At 48.5% G+C, this 21285-nt stretch overlaps 1 protein-coding gene across 1 annotated transcript; it reads left to right on the top strand.

Annotated features, from left to right (window-relative positions):
• Positions 1–703: 703 nt before the first annotated feature.
• LOC149330435 (uncharacterized) lies at positions 704–9214 on the top strand. The gene is made up of 5 exons (XM_089559429.1): positions 704–906; positions 1061–1228; positions 3549–3746; positions 5384–5562; positions 8832–9214. The coding sequence occupies exons 1-5, from the start codon at positions 704–706 to the stop codon at positions 9080–9082; spliced, it is 999 nt and encodes a 332-aa protein (XP_089415555.1). The 3' UTR covers positions 9083–9214.
• Positions 9215–21285: the final 12071 nt, after the last annotated feature.

Raw genomic sequence — 21285 nt, 5'->3', positions numbered from 1 at the left:
AATCGGTCAGCAGTGGTCGCATTAGTTTGGTTAGAAAGGCTTTGCAGAGGTCCTCGGTGTGACTGCGGTCTTCTTTCTCGCAAATCAACTCCGGACATTGCTTCTGCGGGAACCCATGGTAACCGATCTTCGGATCTTTTCTTGCGTGTGCGGTGCACAGCGGCACGCAGCAGTTGCGTGGCATGGTTTCGCATGCGCTTAGGACGCTGTTGACACAGGCACCGATGAAAAGCACGCAGAACTAGCAGAACCACGCGGTCATGCAGAGTAGTTACAGCGAAAACACGCGCCAGCACAGCCAGCGCACTCCTTCCGCGTCGGCGGCTTGTCACGGAGTGGTGGCGCCCCCGCGGAGAATAGCGGCGGAAACTTCAACTTCTCCCAATACGCGCTTCCCCAGCCATTGAGGCGCGACGCGGCGGGCCGCACCAAGTGCGCCTCCATTGAGCGGCCGTGGTGCAGGTCTGTAGTTCAGTAGGTCTTGGTAGCAACAACAGTAGTTTTTGTACCAGCTACGAGGCGGGCTGCGAGACGGCCGTAGACGAGCCAAGCCAAGATAGCTAGCTCGGTGAAAGTGGAGAAAGGAAGCATGGCGGCACACGCAACGTGTTCAAGCGAGCAGGGTGCTTATATCCACCCAAGCATGCAAGACACGGACCATGCCAGCACGAGAAACAGCGCAGCGCATGTGATGCAGCGCAGGATGCGCTACCATATTAGTGACGACCTCGTTCTCCTTCGCGAGGCCGTCAATTTAAATCCTTTTGCGGAGCCGTCGCAATGGGGGGCTCTCGCGTTGAATGTGTCCATTGCTACTGGCCGAGATTTCTCGGCAAGAAGTGTGAAGGAGCGGCTGCTGCTCATGGTCAGAAGATTCCTGCACAATGAACGGCAGGTGCTGAAGCAGTAAGTGTTTACAAATTCATGACTGACTTTTTTTCGTTTTCATTGCCTCAAGCTGCGCAAAAAACTGACTGTTCGTTTCAAACCAGGTCCGGCACCGAAGAGCAATACACGGAGCGAGACCAGCTGCTTCAACAGGTAGCCGACCTCTGTAAAGAGTTTGGCATCACTCTGCGGCCTGCAACGAAAAGGGTTGCGAAAGGACCCACGTGCAGGGCTCCGGCACGATCCGCAGCCCGCGCCTCGTTGCAGGACGGCAGGGTGGGTGCTGCCATGCGCTTTTACGAGCAGGCTGCAGAGGAAAACGAGGGCATTCCCGATTATCGTAAGTGAGCTATGAAGCCTTGTGTTGTGTCCTTAGAGCGAGCGTTTATTAAGTATGTGCGCGCGCTTCTGCGGCATTTCATGAACGGCTACGCGCAAGAGAGATTTTTGTGGAATACTACACTATTATACACTACAGTAGAGTTCTTGGGCTAGTTGGCATTCATGATTGAAACCAAGTTTTTCAGCGCAACGGCACACGGCCAAAGAAAAGAGGCAGGAAGAGAAGAAGGACGAACACAGCGCTGACTGACAACTGTTTATTTATGGACGCACATACAGCTTACACTCAGACCAGCGCAGGCGCACATCATGCAAGGTAAACAAAAAAAGAGAAAAAAAACTCGCATCACATCTTACTTCAGTTCTTTTGTATACTGCAGAAAAGATGATCCTTTCAAAGTTTTTGCAGTAAAGATGTGATGCGAGTCTTTTTTTCTCTTTCTTGTTTACCTTGCACGGTGTGCACTTGCGCTGGCCTGAGTGTGTTTAAGCTGTACATGCGTCCCTAAATAAACAGTTGTCAGTCAGCGCTGTGTTCGTCCTTCTCTTCTTGCTTCTTTCCTTCGGCCGTGTGCTGTTGCGCTGAAAAACTAGGAGCTTAAATTATACACTACACATTATACACAGTAGAAGATGCTACCCACAAGGGCACAAGACACTGAGTAAGGAATAAGTGGTGCTTAAACAGTAACAAGTTGCTGCCTTTCCACACCGAAAGAGATCTATATAATACGGTCTGAGCATGCCAAAAGAAAGAACACATCCCAATAATAGAAAACCCGACACTTAAGCAGTGGTACGGGGAGCTGCCCAGCTTGTAACCCAAAAACCAGAAACTACCATTCAGTAGAACACTGCTGGTGGCCAAGTCCATGGGGGTCTTCGACTGAGGGGCTCCACCCACAAATAATTCTTAATAAATGGTCTTAGCTCCTCATGCCCCTGCATGCGTTAAGTGCATTTGTACAATGTGCCACTCATCGTCTTTGCGCTGTACCACATGCTGGGGGCATGGCGTGATGGCCCTCACGTATTCTGGTTGTACGAGCAGGTCACTGCAAAAATGGGTGTTTGACTGGTGACTTGAAATATGATTACTGACATGCTTAAGAAAAAGTTTGCCTAACTTGCAGGCTTCAAAACAGTCAATACCCCTGTATAACGGGGCAGGATTCTATTGTAGACAGCTTTGATCGTTATTTCTCTAGTGTGCAGTGTGATGTGGTAGTGTGCATGTGTGGCCTTGTAATGGACATGCGCTTCACTGGAACCCTGTGGTAGCAACATCGGCATGGTGCTCAATATGACTCAGTGTAAACAGCAGAAAGACCATGGTGTATTTTCAGCTGCTTTTCATGCTCATTTCCAGCTTGATATTACATGTACAGGCAGGAACATTTTAATCTCTTTTTATAGTGTTCTCTCAAAGTGTGCCGCACATTTGCATTGTCATATGTAGTGTCTACAAAAGTTGCAAGTATCCATAAATCATAAAAAGAACTGAGTTGCTTATCATTTGAAGGATGTCCTTTCTAGTTCCCTGTGCAACCTGCACAGTGCACTCCTCAGTACCTGGCTGTGCCTCGAGGTAGCTAGAAAGCTTAGCTCTCCTTAGTTTGTCTTGTTTGGAAGACTTTTGTGGGCACTTGTACATTACCTTGCGTAAACATTTGCATTGTTATAACTGCGCAAGCACTGCTTCACGGTACACATTATGTGGCAGTGAAGTAAAGAGACTGGTTGCGTCGCCTTTCACCCATATATTTTTGCTCTTAAGGAATTGAAGTTACTCTCTTCAAGCTGTTCTGTTTGGTAGCTCTGCAGCAATGAAAGCATTGTTTCCATTTTTTATTGCAGAGCTTGGCAGGTGTCTTCTATCTGCTTGAGTGCCCTCCAGCTTGTTGGTGTTGCACTCTGCTAGGGCCATCTTAATGAAAATTCTAATAATCTTTTATCTAACATTGCAGTGCATAAAAGCAGAATAGAAGCAGTGCATCAATTCTCAGCAACATGCTGGGCAAGTTTTCCAGCACTTTATATGGCTGCAGCTTTAACGCAAGCAATGCAGTGTCCCTGCCACTTGTGTGATAGCAAGTCTCGTTACTTTCTTAGGACTGCATCATCACGTTTAAACAGCCTAGTTTATTTGTCAATGTCACCTCCAACTCCCAGCCGTTCTGCTCGTGCATTTTTCTGTGAATATGCAGTTTGTGTGTTCATGCATTTTGTTTGATTGTTGCAAAGCCATAGCTTGTGAAATAGCTGCAACGTGCAATGAAATGTCGTACCATTGCTTTCATCTATATATTTATCTTCAGACGACGACACTCAGGGATCCATGAGTGCAGCCGCCCTGCTAGAACAGATGTCCGATCGTCGCCTGCTGCGAGCAGCCAGATAGAGCTGCCACTCCAAGCACCTGGCTCTCCTTGCCAGCCAGTGAGGTTGGAAGAGGCAGAAAGAGCAGCTCAACCAAGCCCTCCCACCAGCCAGCAAAGTGCTCATCGGAGCCTTGGGTAAGGGTTGGGGAGGTTGGGAATGAGTATGTGCTGTTTCGGAGACCACGAAGGATGTGTGCTTATACACTGTGTGGGTCAACTACGACCTGAGGTGTGCAACATCAGTTTTTGATGTGGAGTTAAGCAAACAAGCAGTGATGTTCTTTGCACAGTCTTGCCGTCTTAACGTTTTCAGTCAGCATTTTCATTTCCATGGAAGACAAATGTTTTTCCACCTAAATACTATACTGTGGCCCACCAGAAAGATAATTTGCTACTTTTCCGGCCTAAATTCACCATCATCATTGTCAGCCTGAATACGCACACTGCAGGACAAAGGCCTCTCCTGGTTTCTGCTGTTTTAAAATACTCATGCTCAGTATTATGAAAAATGATTTTTTTGTAGTGTGTATACGAGACTCTAAACATTGTGATGTGATTATTAGCTCAAAATGTTCAAAAAACCGCCATATTTTCCTTTTCATTGACCATTGGTTATCTTGCCTTCACCTTCGCATTTATGTCCAAACCGCTGAATTCATTCTTCTGCGAAACAGTTACAAATTTCACCTTCGAAAGCAACGTCTCTACTTAAATGGTGGTTGTGTTAACGACACAGGACTGTATTCATTTTTCGGCTTCACATGGGTGTGAAAACTGTATGGCCTCTTTGCGGTTGTTTAGGGAGGATGCAATTGGCTTTATGACGGACCGGGGTCTCAGACCTCAAATTTTGCTTTAATGAAGTCATTATTGTGCTGTCTTTAGGGACAGCATTTTTTTCTGCGGCAATTCCAGATTTATCAATGTCATGTAAAATAAGTCCTTGTGCACTTGTGTGATATATTGTGTAGTGTTTTATGGGTACCGTTTACGAAATCTTGCTATGGAGAACTTCTTGAAATGCGTGCCACTGGTTTTCCTTGACATGAAGGTGTGCAGTAGAAGTAAAATTGTTATCCTGCCTATCACACAACGTTAGTTGCAGGGTTTATGGGGGTTTAACGTCCCAAACAGGCTATGAGGCATGCCGTAGTGAAGAGATCTGGAAATTTTGACCACCTGGGGTTCTCTGACATACACTGACATCGTGCAGTACATGGGCCTCTAGAATTTCGCGTTCACCGAAATTAGACCGCCGCGGCCGGGATAGAACTCTCATCTTATTGGGTCAGCAGCCAATCGCCATAACCACCAAGGCACCGCAGTGCCTAGTTAAAGGGTTCAGAAGTTGCCACTTCAGAAACGATGTTACAAACTTTTCTTGATATTCTTCGCAGTGTCCGCAGAGGGCTTAAATAACATGATCAAGGAAAACAGATGAAAATTCTCATAGTTGCGTGCTAGTCTGTGTGTGGATTTCCCTTCATTGAGTACAGTTAGCAATATTTCCAACAGCTGCCTCTGGGACACTTGGAAAGATTACTGGTTGGTTCTTATCAGAAGGCATAAATGGGAGCTCTTTTGTTTTGAAAAAAATTATTTTAATCACTTTCTGTCTGTGGCAGAAGCTTGTGTAAGTGGCGAGAGGTGCTGGTTTCGAAGTCGGTCACTCTTTTAACCACATTTTGAACAGATTGTTAATTAGCAGCCCCTCCTTTCTGTCAGAATGCTATTGTTGGCAGAACACTGATTTAATAAAGGTTTTCATGCAGAGTTTCTGCCACTTCCAGCAGCCCTCATGACCCCTGCTGCCTGGATGAGAATGTGCAACAGAGCCCCTCAGCTCAGCCATTGCACAGCACCAGGCCGGCAAGACTCAGCCCAGCAGCTGTGCAAAGGACACCACTGAGGGTTCTGCAGCCAAGCAGCCGGCGATGTACACCAGTACGAGGTGAGAGAGAAATGCTGTTATATTGTTTGCCATTTTCTGCAAGTGACTGCAAAAAAGCAGAATAGGATTAGCAATGAGAGTGTCTTTGTGCATGCCAAATTTCTTGTTGCTAATTCGTGTCAGGCTACCGAGAACCCGCTCACTCTTCAGGAAAATACTTTTGGCATGAGGCTGCCAGTTTAAATGAGGGTGTATATATTACACCTAAGTGTTTTAAGGACTCAACTTGTGGGATTTGGGCGCCAAAATATAGTAGGGAGATGCAAGTGAGGAGATGCTAGGGATGCAAGTGGGAGCATAAGAGCAGAATGTTTGTTCACTCTGAGAATTAAATGAAACCTACACAGCCAAACTTCCAGGCCATTGATTGAGGTAAGCTTGCAATAGCTGCTACAGTCAGTGAATATCTCTAGCAGATGCAAAAAATTAGATGCGGTTTAACTACTGCTGTCCAGGACACTCTGCTCATCAGAACGCTTAGGACAGCCAGCATCATCAGCCGGATGAACACCACGGCAGAGACTGCAACTGGGCACGTCAGATGTGCAGATGTCTGCGGAATGGTTGTCCCTGCAAAGCTGTAAACATGTTGCAGATTTGCAAGGTTTGCTGCTATGACCAAAGTGCCAGCAATTTCTGCATTGCAAAGGTCGATGTTGTTGTAGGCTAAGCTTTAAAAGCTGAGAGGGCTCTGGTACAGCAGATTACTGATATCACGCCAGCACCAGAGTTCCGAAAGTGCTCAAGCATGCCCACGTTGTAAAGACAACACACGCACACCAGACTCATGGGGGGCTCTGATGCACAACTCAGACCCAGAAGTCTAAAGAAACATCGTCAATCAAGCTTTGGTTGCCGCCAGGTCCCAAGGGGTTACGGCCGACGCCTAGCCGGGGGGGGTGGGAGAGGACAGAGTCCTGCGACCACCCGATTGACTGAAAAAAGTTTTCCCATCCATCTATCGAGCATTTCCTGAGGACAGGCCAGTGGGTCCGCACTGCAGATGCCTTTGGAACAAGCGAGTTGCTCAGGTACAGCTTAACTGGAAAAGACTCGAACGATGTGCAATGCAGCAAGTCTGACACGCACTGCTCATCAGAGGTGCTGATCACAGGATCGACACACATTTCCCGGCCTGCCAAAGGGATGCACTTCAGAAATTTCAAAGTGGCAGCTGGTATCAGCCTTCAGCTGCTCCTGGATCATTTTAGTTTTAGGGCCCCGTCTCCACTAGCTACAAGTGCAACAGCAATCTCACTGATGCCATTGCACCCGAATGAAACCAGGGGCAAACTATGGGTCGGCAGACTGGCGAACCAATGTGCCTGACCCCCACATTAAGCATAAGTACTGCTTCAGTAATAATAATAATAATAAAAAAAACTGCCACCTGGTCATAACCCCAATACGTGGAAGAGTGCAGAGATAGTCCGGAGGAGGCAACAAGGTTGAAGACAGGAACAGCCGCTTTGTGTGAAGGAATGATTTGGGAATATATGTTGTCAGTTGACCGCTGGTGCACAAGACAGTAGTAGTAGTAGTAGTAGTAGTAGTAGTAGTAGTAGGCATTTGCTGCCGCTGCCCATCTTTCTCTTTGCAATCACCTCCGGCTGCAGGCGAAGCCATTGTGGCGAGTCAGCGAGACAGCAGACACGGGTCATAGTACAGCTTCAGGCAGGACACATGAACAGTCTCGCAGTTACGTCATCGTAGAACTGTTGCAGGTGTCGCTGGGTCTACAGTGTGGTTGACGGCAGAAAGGCACTCTACGACACAGCATCGATGGGCTGAATATGGCCAAGGCATTCGTCGTGGTGAAACAAGCAGGGGCTCAAAAAAGGGTTGGAGACCGGGATGAGGCTGCAGCTGTAAATTTCTAGGCATTCTGGGTGTTACTCATTTTATGCTTGTCACTTTCATACAGTGTGCACCTTGTAAAGGGTTAAGGAGCTAGAGCCAATGATGGAAGGTATGCCATCATAGATTTCTGCGTTTGCTCGCAGGGTACCACAGGCACAGAAAGTTAGTTTTTTTTGTTATAACTTTCGTTGAGGTTAGTTGGTGTATACGCATCTTGACTGTGCAGCATAAAACATACAGGGACCAGGAACAAGAATGAATCAGAGCCAGCTTGCTACTACTTTTACTTGTTCACACACACAAATTTACAGGAAGCTTCCATCTCATAACAACACACACAAGCAGTCTTGTATTTAATGTCACTTTGCAACAGGAGCCTAAACGTGAAGGAGCGTCTTGTGAATGTATGTTGCGAGTTGACCGCTGGCGCACCAAACAGCAGTTGCCACATTAGGCATTTGCCTTGTTGCCTTAAGGGGGGACCTTGGTCTTTAAAAAGAAATTTTATTAAACTAGATATAGTAATGAAATTTTCAGGCCACATGTATTTTTGTGTGCTGATTTTAGATATATCGTTTAATTTCGTGTAAAACAATTCCTTGAGCACTTGTGCAATTTTTATGCAAGTATTATGGGAAAAGTTTTGCAGGAAACTCGCCGAGATGCATGCCATTGGGTTCTCTTGACACCAAGGAATACAATAAGGGTAAAATTATCATCCTGGCTCTCATAGAACTTGAGTTATGGGGTACTGAAGCTGCCACTGCAGAAACAGGAATACACGCGACAACTGCATAGAGGCCTTTTTAAAAGCAGCTAGATGGCTGATGCCATGTTCAACACTATGTTGTGGGAGGTTTTATTTTGTACAACGGTGGAGTTGAGGCATGAGAACCCCACAGGCCATTCGCATGGTTGCCACTGCCTTGTAAGCCACATGCCCCGAATGCAGTACAAAGCTGTATTTTGTAAATGTCATGCACATGTAATCATGGAAAAGGTTTGGTTTGGTTTATGGGGTTTGACGTCCCAAAGCGACTCAGGCTATGAGAGACGCCGTAGTGGAGGGCTCCGGAAATTTCGACCACCTGTGCTTCTTTAACGTGCACTGACATCGCACAGTATAATCATGGAAAAGATTGTTGGAGCCGTGTTGCTTGCAGACCTAAGCATTGTCAGGCATTGTGGTGTCCTCCAACTGGCACTTCAGTTTCTGTGCTTGCTTCTTGCACATTTTGTATACCTTGTACTTCAATGCATTTTTGAAGCAGTAAGCTGCATGCTTAAACAGCATTTCCTATAAAAAAGGGTAGTGCGCTGCAATTATTACACAAAAGTATTTTCCAGAAGCACTACCACTTTCTTTGGAATTACCGTATAATTGCTTATGCTTGGATATTTTTGTGCAGGTGTGCAAAGGCAGAACGTGGCGGCACTCCACTTCCTGGAGTCACGTGGGAGCCGCGACGAAGAGAATGAGCGCCTCCGCCTTGAGCTTGAGGGGAGGCGGCTTGACTTCGAGATCAAGCAGCACGACGACTTGATGAGGGTGCGCATGTGGGAGAGAGAGGATCGCCAACAAGAGCGCCAAGCTCACCTTGCCTCTCAAGACGCCCATGTTCGCCTCATAGAAAAGTTAATCGAAAAACTCGACAGGTAAAGTTTGCCTGTGCTGCAGTTGCCAGCCATACAGGGTGTCTCACCTAAGACTTTCTGCAATCTTTAAAAATAAGCTATTTGAATTAGATTCGCGCTTTTTCTGGCATAGCATTGTCAGTGGTGAAGTACATCATAATGCAGCTAAGACGTGCTAACTAGCAGGCTTGTTAACCAATATTTAATAGTTAACTTTTCAACTATTACCGTTGGGCTCCTTAATTATAGAGAGGCATGTAGCCCACCGTAAGTAATGTCCATATCCGTTTTTAGAATTTCGAGAACGCGATTATCCTCGGCACTGTGGCCCAACAAATTTCGGCTATCTTGACGAGTTAGGTTCACTGGAGAGGTTGCTTTGCCTGCAAGCTTCTCAAACCGCATGTATTTCGGCGCGATATAGGCGAAATTTGTTGGACCACAGCGCCAAGGGTAACCGCGTTTTCGAAATTCTAAAAACTGATATGGTTATTACTTATGGTGGGCTACATGCCTCTCAATAATTACGGAGCCCAACGGTAATAGTTTAAAAGTTAACTATTAAATATTGGTTAACAAGCCTGCTAGTTAGCACGTCTTAGCTGCATTATGATGTACTACACCACTGACAATGCTATGCCAGAAAAATGCGCACATCTAGTTCAAATAGCTTATTTTTAAAAATCATTTATTGAGAGCAAAGAATGAGGTGATTGAACAAGACCAGGTGGTCTCCGTCCAAGACCCGTGTGGCTCCGGCTGACGCTTTGGCGATGGCGACTACCACCTCCTGGTCTTCCAGGATGCCGCTGGCCATCGTCACCTCCCAATGCTCCTGCGCCACGTTTGACAGCTTTAAGTGGTTGGTTTAAGCTGGGCATGTCCATGCAATGTGTGTGAACTTAGGAATATCACCCCACTGGAGACATGTATCTGCGTATAATATTCGGCGGATCCGGTGTAAGTGGCGGAGATTGGGGAAAGTGAGTGTTTATGTGCGTCTTAAGTGATCGTAGTCCGCCAGGGAAAGTATGGGGCTGGTGGACGCCTGTTTAGGTGGATGGTCTCTAGACGGGTGGAAAAATGGTCTCGGAGGTTAGAGTGCTGAGCTGCTGTGCATCGCTCGGTAGACATATTATTAACGCATTAACGTACGCGAGCGTACGTCTCGATATGAAATAGCGTTTGGCGGATGGGCAATTTAAAGCACGCTATCGCATATGTCTATATCCGTATTTAATCTTGGCACTACATTTTGCACCGTCGGAACGTCGCCTGTGCACTCTTCGCAGCTTTGGTAGGGCTGCAAGGAACTACTAAGATGGAGTATAGATGGCCCATCTTCCTTGAGGTGCAGTAGCACAGGAGTTAGACGCACTTGCTGGGATAAGGGTAGCCACAGTGCGAAAGGACAGACGAACACAAGTACCGAACGCGCAGCGCTGCTTCTGATGCCTTTAATACGTTTCGTTTGAATCTGTACTCTTTGACTCTGACTCATGAGAAACCACGTGGCGTATTCCATCATTGGGGGTGCCTGGGCGCTCAGTTCCCGGCGGTGAGGTAGCGAGCTAGGCCTAGCTCGATGGCTAGGCGACAAACGGCCGGCAATTGGCCTAATAGGCGTCCTTAGGTTGGCGAAATCCGGTTTCGGCAGGCGCAGGTCGACGGTTCGGATGTCTTCCGAAAGATTCGAGCCCGAGGGCTGACTCTCTCCGCCTATAGGTGGCTTCGAGGCGGGAGCCCATGCGACACACGTCAGCACAGAACCGTCGTCTTCGTTTTCCTAGAATTTATCCTATGCAAACTGTTTAGAGAGAGAGAGAGAGAAAGGAATTTTAATGAGGGAAAGGTGGAGAGGTCGGCCGGTGGTAACATGGCCCTGGCCTGCTACTCCACACAGGGGAAAGGGAAGAGGAGGAAAAGGAAAGTGCGAATGAAGGCTGATGATGGCATAATACAATGAGTTTCTCGGGTGATGTCTACACACACACACACCACACTGGCTGGCACTCGCATCGCGGTGAGTAGACGCACATAAAACTCATAAAACTGGTGTCAGCAATACAAACACCGACACATTTCATTAACCATGTAGGTTGTGCACAGGCGGTCACAGGCGAGTATCCAGGCCTGTTTCACACAAAAAGTTGAGCAGGGCCTTTGTCACACGGCACCAATCAGAACGTCTCGTCCTGGCGCCCAGAAGAGTTTCCTCAGAGAGAGGGCGAGAGTCCAGTCGTTTCACGGTCGCCTCCAATGTTGTTCTTTCAGCAGTATAGTTCGGGCACTCGCAAAGAAGGTGTCCAATAGTCTCTGGAGTGTGGCACTGTGCGCAATTTGGGTTACTTTCGATGCCGATCTTGTGAAGATAGTGTTTGGTGTAGGCAACGCCAAGCCGTAGCCGGTGGAGTAAAGTCCCATGACGTCGCACCACCATAGATGGCAAATGTAATCGTGAGCCAGCGTCAAGCTTACAGACGCGGTCCTGTTGATGACTCGAATCATGCCAGTGCGACTGCATTGCCGCTTGCATTAAATGCGCCAACAAGGCTCCAATGTCTGATCTAGAAAAGGCTATCTCAATGAAAGCACCATCACTATGTGCCATCCGAGCCTCGGCGTCAGCACGCTCGTTTCCCGCTATGCCGCAATGGCTCGTTATCCATTGAAACTTTATGATATGGCCGCGGTGGAAAGCTTCGGCTAACAAAACCACAATTTGTTGAACCAGCTGCTCGCATGCCCTTGGTTTTAGATAAGTTTGTACGACCTGCAATGCCGATCTCGAGTCGCAGAATATAGTCCATTGCTGCGCTGGCTGGTGACCAATATAAAGGACGGCTTCTCGTATGGCTGCCAATTCGGTTGCCGTAGAGGACGTTTTGTGCATGAGCCTGAAACGGTGACATGAGGCATTTCCTGGCACTATCACCGCTGCAGCTGAAGAAGTGGTCGTCACGGATCCGTCCACGAAAACATGCTGGGTGTTAGTATACATAGATGTAATGTATGACAGCGCCAGCTGTTTCAGTCCGACTGTTGGAATGTGCGTCTTCTTTGTTATCCCTGGGATCGTTGTCCGTATAGATGGTTTTGGTACTGCCCAAAGTGGCACCTCCGCAATCTGGTGTGGCGCGTAGTTGGAAGGCACCGCATTGCGCTGCATCCTAAGGGCTCTGGAAAAGGCTGCATCTGGACGCGCCGCACTAATGTTGGTCAGGGGGTGATGACGATGCCTGGTCAGATGCCGCAAATGCACACGAAGTGGCTCTTGTTGAAAATAAATTCGTGCTGGGCAGGCTCGGGCCTCATAAAATGTGCCCCATGTAGAAGTTTTACATGGCAAACCCAAGCATACTCTTAATGCACGAGCCTGCGCGCTTTCAAGCACATGCAGGCCTGATAGTCTGACTCCCGAGAGAACGGGTGCACTGTATCTGAGAAGACCGACTACCAGCGCCTGGTACACATGTAGTAAAGATCGCTCAGAGGGACCCCAACATTTTCCTGCCATACACCGCACAATGCTTGCAAAGCTGTCGAGCTTTTTCTTGAGCACAGAAATGTGCTTCGTCCAGGACAGGTCACGGTCTATCGTAACACCTAAGAATTTGTGATGTGTTACGTATGGAACAATTTGCCCGTCGATTGTGACCGGATACCACGCCATTAACTTGCGTGTGAAAGCCAATGCTACGCTTTTAGTTGGCGAAAGTTCAAGCCCCTGACGGCGCAAGTACGCAGACGTAATGGAAACCGAACGCTGCAATCTTGCTTGCACTTGAGGACGCGTGACACTTGATGTCCATATGCAAATATCGTCTGCGTAGGCGGATATCGAAACAGTCTTCGGCAGTTGTTTGAAACGGCCAATGAGCACGAGATTGAACAACGTTGGACTAAGCACTCCTCCCTGAGGAACACCACAAGCAACATGATGATCTGCTGTGTCTCCTTCAAGAGTCTCCATGTAGACTGTCCGGTTTGTCAAATAGCTTGCAATCCAATTGTGTAGACGTCCGCCTATGCCACATTCATCGAGTGCATTTAGTACTGCATCATGCTGAACATTATTGAATGCGCCCTTGATGTCGAGGAAAAGAGCAGCAGTCAACCTGTGACGGCGTTTTTCATGTTCTACCGTTGACACGAGATCAATTACACTGTCGATGGCAGACCGGCCTTTGCGGAAACCCGTCATTGTGGAAGGGTACAGTTCACGTTTTTCAAGGAACCATTCTAGACGGGTTAGCACCATACGCTCCATCGTCTTGCCAATACAACTTGCCAGAGCTACTGGTCTGTAGGATGCTAAGTCGAGTGGCGATTTCCCTGGTTTGAGCAAGGCCACAATGCGGCTTCTTTTCCACTGCTGTGGAACAGTGGCAGAGGCCCAAGAGTGGTTGAACAATGTTAAGAGGGCTTCCATTACCTGTGGGCCTAGATGACGAAGCGCATTGTATGTTATTCCATCAGGTCCTGGGGACGAAGGATGCGTAGAAGCAGAAAGAGCCGCTTTCAGTTCTTGAATTGTGAAGGGGATGTCCAGTCGATCGTCCATCGTGGGGGGAGCACATCGATGCTGCCGAGGTGAAGAAGCGCTTCCGGCAATTCTCGAACAGAAATCCTCTGCCACCTCTAGTTCTTGCCGTCTTTCATAAAGTGCCAATGCACGGAAAGGGTGTTTCTGCTGGGGAAATGTCGGCAGTGCTCGAACGACGTGCCAGATTTTGGAGAGTGGTTTGCGGGGATCCAATCTGCTGCAAAATGACCGCCACCGTTGTTTGCCTAGGTTCTCCAAATAGCGCTGTATTTGCTTCTGGGCACGTCGAGAGGCCCGGAGATCCGAGACATCCTTTGTCCTCCGGTATTTTCTTTCTGCGCGCCGACGAATCGCCCGAAGCTGCGCGTAGATCACATCCACTGGAGCTGTGGAATTGGGCGCTGAGATGTTGCGCGTTGTATTTTGCATGGCCAAAATAATACGCTGTTCCACATCTGTTGGATCAGCGAGGTTACCACAGGTTTCTTCTAGAGCAATGCGGAAAGCACTCCAGTCGGTGCAACGTATTTTGGCATTTGGAAGACGGTGAAACCACCGTAGCTGCACATACGTTGGTATGTGGTCGCTTCCATAAGTTTCAATATCAGCACACCACGTTGCGAACGATGAGAGGCGCCTGGATACAAATGCAAGGTCCAGGCAGCTGCTGTAGGTAGTCCCTCGTAGAAATGTCGGCGCGCCATCATTGAGCAAAACAAGACCTGCATTGTCCATGAACGTGGCGATATCCCGTCCTCGAACGTTCGTAATGGCGCTTCCCCAGCCGTGGTGATGCGCATTGAAATCTCCTACTATTATATGGGGCTCCGAAACGCTGTCGAGTAGCGATTGTAGTCGTAGAGCATCAAATCGACCCACCCCTTGGTGGTATGTAGCCACCTATAATAGAGATTGTGCGCCCATTCAGAGTAAAAGTGATTGCAACATACTCGTTGCTACTGCCCCCAGGAATATGATGCCGAATGTAAGTGAGGTCACGACGGACGCATAGTAGTACTTTGCTCAAATGCCCAGCCGCTTCAGAGAGGAAACTTTCATAACCAGACAGTCGAAAAGGAGATGTGATATTAGGCTCACATATTACAAGCACTGGAAATCGGTACTTGAAAATCCTCTGCCTGAAATCTGCTAGGCGGCCTCGCAGACCTCGAGCATTCCATTGTAATACTGCCGATCGAGAGATTCTTTCCTGTAGTGAGGGTGCTGACGACGGTAGAGCCATAATTTTTGACTGCTATTAAAGGGTGGCAAGCAACGGTTCAATAGCGTCTAAAATTTGGACAGCAGCCTTAGCAACTGGCGTGTCCACTCCAGCAATTATCAGCCGTAAGGTGCCTATCAGCTGTTTCAGCATCGCCCTGATTTGATCATCTGTTATAGACACATCCGGCGGACGCACAGGCGGACGTGTCACAGAGCTTACAGTACGCGATGGTAGAGGTGGCCACTCTGCGGAGTCCTGGGTGGTTGACAGTCTTGGCTCTTGCGGAGCTGGAGGCGGTGGCTTCTGCGCGGCAGAGTGGTCTCGGTCCTCCTGATGTATTGACACGTCATTTACTGAGCTCAATTTCTTCTGCCGGTTTCGTGTCCTCCTCCTGGAGCGACGTACCGCGATCGCTGCTTCTCGGTGAGCAGAATGGTCTCTCACCATTTTCTTCAAGATCTTCATCTCTGTTTTCACCTTCGGACATTCCCTAGACGTTGCCTCATGAGGACCTTTGCAGTTGGCACAAACTGGAGGCTCAATCGCACATGTAGGTCCCTCGTGCACGCCACCACAACGCGGACATGCTTTAGTGCTCGTACACGCAGCACTTACATGTCCAATCTTCTGGCATTTTCGGCACTGCACCGGTCGGGGCACATAAGGACGCACTGGGTGCCTCACAAAACCCACTTTAACATGGGATGGTAAAGTAGTACCCTCAAACACTAGTTTGACACACCGTGATTGGCCGAAACGGTGGATGTCAGTTATGCGAACAGAACTGTTTCATTATTCGAAAAGTGTGCCACCTACTAATCAGTGGAAGACACGGCGCACATCAACAGTAGGGTTTCGGTTTTGTTTTCGCGAAAACATTACGGTTTTGAAGTGTGAGTGGAGAATTAAAGCTTATTAACAAATTTTCCTATGTAGTCTTGCACACCAGAACATGTTGCACACCACTAGCGTGCGAATAGTAAATATACGCCCGTGAAACGGGGTTTTGCTCCGTGCTTTACGCCGATGACAGCAGAAAATCATTGTGTGGTGGCAACTATGTGCGCGGATGTGTTATGGCTGGTGTTGTCGGCGCGATCTCCCGCGGAATACGTTTCCAAACGAAATCCAGCTTAATCGTCCCCTCGTGGTAAGTCTACGCGATGGTGTTTTATTTATTTGGTCTCCTAAACCTCTAGAAGCAGAGCGGTGTGTGTAGAGCAGAATATCTGCGCACAGACAAACTTCCTATCCTCGTTTGTGAGCGGCGTTGTAAGCCGCGGAAACCATCGGACTCTCGACTTATCATATAGGCACCCTGCGCATCTAACTCCAGCGCGACGCGCGCGCCACTGCCGGCGGCGCGCGCGTTCCTGTCAGGAAGGCTGGGGCAGCCCGACAGCTCCCGCTGTGCTGCGCGCGCCGTCCCGAAGCAGTTTTGGGCGTCCTTACCGAGAAAAAAATGGCACATAACAACAGCAGGACACACTGCTGTGTTGCAGGATGCAATAATGCATATATAAATTCGCCTGGGACAGGGTGTTGTGGACTTCCGACGCGACATTGGGAGACTGCCCACCCTTCGCGACGGGCAACACGCACGCGCGGTTTCTGGTCAAGCAGTGGTCAAACCCGTACAGAAGCTTACTTGACTCATGCATGGCTGTACACAATATGTGGTCTTGAAAAGCCACGCATAACTCGCCCGCAGTCACGCGTGTGGAAGAAGCCGAAATTTTGCGCAGTAAAGAATCGTTTACCTTACTTCCAGTTATGCGTGGAATCCTTGCTCGCTTCCACTGCGCCGTGTCGTCCAGCGTCTTTTTCGACAGTAAAGGCACGTTTTCAGAGGCAACGGCAACATGTTCTTGATAAATCTTTGCCTCCACATCTGAACGACTGGGTGATAATTTAGTACAATTCTAATGTCGAAAATTTAGGGTACTTGTACTGAATGTGTAGAAATTAATCAAAGCTTGCAATGAAATCCCGCTTTTTGAGCCCACGCATTCTGCAAGAATCCTGCATGAAATAGCTGGGATACTCCTTTTTTGCACAATCCCAGTCAAAAAGTTTTATGTTTTCCGCACTGAGTTTCAGTGCGCACAGGCGCTTCGCCGCAGCTTGCATCCTTTTCTGCTTGCAAAAGCTAGTTCATTGGACATCTCATATCATCAAAACACTGACGCACGTGTTGCAACGATAAGGACCTGGCAGTTGCTGGAAAAATGAGAAAATATGAGCGGCAGATTACGCCATGGGTACATCATTTCAAGGCGTAGTTTGAACAGGGCATTTCACATCGAACACCGAAGTTGCGGCAGACGAGAATGTTATGAAGTCAAGTTTGCGCCGCTCGCTCAAAAAGTGGACTTTTCTAATTACCTTCAATGTTATGCCGCCTGGCCGTCTTTGAAAGTTTAGGGTAAGTTTTTTTAAATGCAGGAACACTGCAGGCTTGCGGGTGGCTCGTATTGGAGAGCGTTTCACACCGCTCCAAAAGCACGGCAACGACAGCAGCGCATTTACATTTGCCTGCGATGCCTGCCTTGCAACTACAGCTCGCGGTAACAAGCTGTCTACTGGAATATAGCTACATAAAAAAAAATGAGTGAGAGTTCAGCGGTAACAGGCACCAGATACAAATATTTCTTAGCGTTAATTTGATGGTTTTCGGTGGCGCAGGGATGCTTGTCTGCGCAGTGTACCGGCCTGCTACTTCGCTCCCGTCGCAAGATACCGCCTCTTTCACGTTGTGTACATGGCCTGCTTCAAAAAGCTTCGTTCCTTTCCTGACGTTCGCTCCTCGAAAGAATTTTTCAGCCTCATGAATGCATAGGTCGAAATCCCGCCTCTACGAACAGCGGCAGCCGCTAGCAGATGCCATCCCATCGCTGTCGCGGGGCGAGCCTTCCTAACAGGGACGAGGAACTGGCCGCGCGGGGGAGCTGAACGCAGCCTCGACGGTGGCGGTGCCTGGCGGGTGCAGGGTGCCTATACCGCTTATGTCTGCGCCGCGCTGTTAATAACGCGTGGAAAATGCAGTCATCACGAGATTCTCCGCACGATTGCCTCCAAACGAATTGGTTTATGCGATTGGCGGGTTCAGTTGGGTTAATTAGTTCATTAATTAAAGCTAAAATTGTCGAAAAAATGGGCGGTTTCGTGTCACCACGTGCTTGTCCGCACGAATGGGTTCATGCGAAAAGAATGGTACCATCAGATAGAGCATCAAAAAATCTCGTACGGGAAATCAAGGGGTTGAGGTGGGTTAATTAAGTAATTAGAGTCTAATGTGCCCAAAAAGTGGGCGGGGCCGCAGTTAAAGTGGCGCCAAATTTCAAAACGCCGGAAGTGTGGCACCTCGTGACCGGAACTGCGGGCGGAGTCAACGCGTGGAGCCAATTTTGAAAACGAAGCGTGGCGCGAAGTTTAAAAACTCAGATGGCATATTGATGGAACTTTATTAAGACTATTGGGCTATCGGTCAGGTACGGATAAGTGATGATCGACTTCCGGTTTGAAGGTCTCGACTTCTGGTCACGAGTCTCAGTTGGCGTGAAAAGTGTGGAAGTGTTATGTCGTCGTCTTGGTGTGACGTCATAAAATGTGACGTCACGCCTACGCATTTCTCCAATGCCAATGCCGCAGTGATCACTAATGTTTTTTGGCTCTTACTTAGTCGATGAGAAACCCATGATGGCAATCCGCTCCGCGCGAGCTGTCTGCTGTTTTTTGCAAGTGTGTGTGCTGCAATGTAGATGGAAATATCTCTTAGCCCGTGAATTACGGCCGTAATGGAACTATGCGTTAATTCTGGGTGAGCTTGATTTTCTTGGCGACTCTGGAAATGCACACTCCCATTCTGAGGTGGATTACGTTTATTTTTTTTCAATAATTGCGTTATCGCCTGTCCTGAGCATGAATTGCTGTCCACCGAGAGGTGTGCATTGCTTGTTACGTGTAGACGCTCGCTCGCCATGGAAGCTCGCCCGTCATGGACAGCGACGTTTCACTAAAGATGTTTTGTAACGCTGTAGATTGGAGCACGGGACGTTTGTGGAAGTTTCAGCTAAGCTGCGCTGGACGACTGCTATTAGCGTCAAGGTTGAAAAAATTCTCCGCTAACACTGCCTCAGTGTTCGCATTGAGAGCGTTAGCTACGGGAGCTTCAAATGTTTACATCGATGTGCTCAGCAAACGTGAAGAAGGCCAAATCCAAACATCAGCGAATGTTTTTGGAAAACCACTTCTATGACCCAAGCAGCGCCATCTACATCAGGGATTTTGCACAACTATTGCTATTTACAGGCACCTTCGTTATATCCGGTTTATTTCCTCGTTATATTAGTTAATGAATTTTATAAACGTGCGCATCACAACTAGATATGTAAGATATCAGGAAACTTTGAATGGCTTGAAAAAAAAAACGTTTATTTTCAGGGCTTTTTTTCCTTGAAAAATTGGAACTACTGCAAAACATCACGAAAACGGAATAATAATGCTCCGAAGTTCAAGCAAGTACGCACATATAAGTCTCATATTTGTGGAACTAACTTCTTGTTCCGTTGCGCCCAGCAACGGAACATGAAAACTGACCTTTAAGTTAGTCCATACTGGACTCAAAATCACTGTCGCTGGATGCGGCACTACGCGCAGCACCATGCGCATGAACAAGTTTCACATGCACATGCGGCAGATGCACAAGCTTCTGAACGCATTCTAATGAAAGCGTGTAGCGAAGCCTTGCATGCACGTTTCCGAAACCTGACCAGTTTCATTGGCAGCTGGCGGATTATTGTGGCATCTGCCGCAGTCGGCAAGCAAGAGGAGATAGCGGCTGGTTGGTGCAAAGTCCGTGCCATCCGGTCGATGGCGCCGCGTGCCACAGTTGATAAAATGGTAGTGCGAGTCCATCTCGCTTAGTGTTACTCTATAGCCTTCCTACACAATCTCCTTGGCTAACAAGCTAGGCTGATATTTGGCTAAAGCCGCGTACGTGCGCAGCAGCCTACGTATATTGTTTTGTAGCGAGAGCTACACGACGCCAGCTCTTCGAGCTTTCAGCGTGGCACCTCTTGAGTCGGTGTCTCACGTGGTGGGGAGCAGCTGCTGCTGCCGGCGAAGCGGCTCGCCGGCAAAACCGAACTGCAACAGCTGTGCGCATGCGCTGTGTTTAGTGGGGGGGAGTGGAGAGGGGTAGAGGTGTCGCGGCTGTGTAAGTACGCAGCTCGGCGGAAATCCCGCGTCACTCCAGGTTTAACCAGAGCTAAACCGCAGCCCATTTTTGTGCCAGGTGTGTCGCGCTGCAGAATTTTCAGCCATCTCGTGCTACTTCAGCCCTGAGTTCACGTATTAAACGTGTGTTGTTAGGTCCAGCCTGGAACATCTATGTGACCTGGCCTTTAACGCGCGTACTCGCAGCATGAATGTTTGAAAATCACGACAGGCGGGAATGTAGTCCGACGTAACGCGCGCACGCACACGCTGCGTTACGTTGGCGAAAACAACTCCTCCTATAGTCCGACGCACTGCAGCGCCATTTGTAACCGGCCGCTGCCACCGCGCCCCGACGAACCCGGCGCAGATTTGGATCCTGCTCCATTTGCGCGCCAGCGCCGCCCACTGCGTCGACCCACAATGCATCGCACAGAGAAAAATGGCAGACGCCTGCACGACCATGGAGTTTTTCTTCCTCCATGTGCACAACCAACATGAGTGGCGCCGGCGGCTCAGACGTTGACCTTGCGTCGGACAGCGTGACTCAGAGGTTTATCGAAGCCGTAAAACGACACCCCTTGTGTGTGTGACACCAAGCGACCCGATTTCAGGGACCAACAGCGCAATGAGAACGCCTGGGAACAGATACGGCAGAGCAGCGGGCTCTCCACAGGCGAGCTGTTTACGACTGCTGCTTTCGGGTTCATTTTTATACGTTTCCTGGTCGAAGTATACCACTTGCTGCATGCACCGTAATGTCTGAATGAATTTTTTTTCCTCGTTTCCATTTGTAGTTTGGGAATGCCAGAAGCTGTGGCGGAAACACAAATGTTACAAGAACCGCTGCAACACACGTGTGATATGTCACTAGTGCAATCCATGTATAATCCTGAACTGAGTGATCATAAAGTTGCAAAGTAAAGTCACATTTTGAGCTGACGTAAGACTTCTGCTTGCTTTGCATGGAAATGAACGCTGTTTACAGACGGAAAGGCAACACCTTCATGTTGTGCATTAGCATTGCCTGACTACCCTCAGTTGCCATGGCAAGGAACCCTTTGGGGACATGAACTACTCTGCAATGGCGTCTCGAATTCTCAGGCTTCTGAAGCTGAGCGGCTGCCATTGCCGGTTCAACGCAATGGCGTGCCCTTGACAACCAATAGTTAAACACCCTTTCTGTGTCATTCAGTTGTATGTCGTGGTAAGGGCGCATTAAGTATACGGCTGCAGGGCA

This window comes from Amblyomma mixtum, chromosome 9 (assembly GCF_055824585.1).
Source record: "Amblyomma mixtum isolate Tamu chromosome 9, ASM5582458v1, whole genome shotgun sequence".
NCBI classification, from domain to species: Eukaryota; Metazoa; Arthropoda; class Arachnida; order Ixodida; family Ixodidae; genus Amblyomma; species Amblyomma mixtum.
The sequence above is the reverse complement of the archived record's forward strand: the minus strand, read 5'-3'. Positions and strand labels throughout refer to the sequence as shown.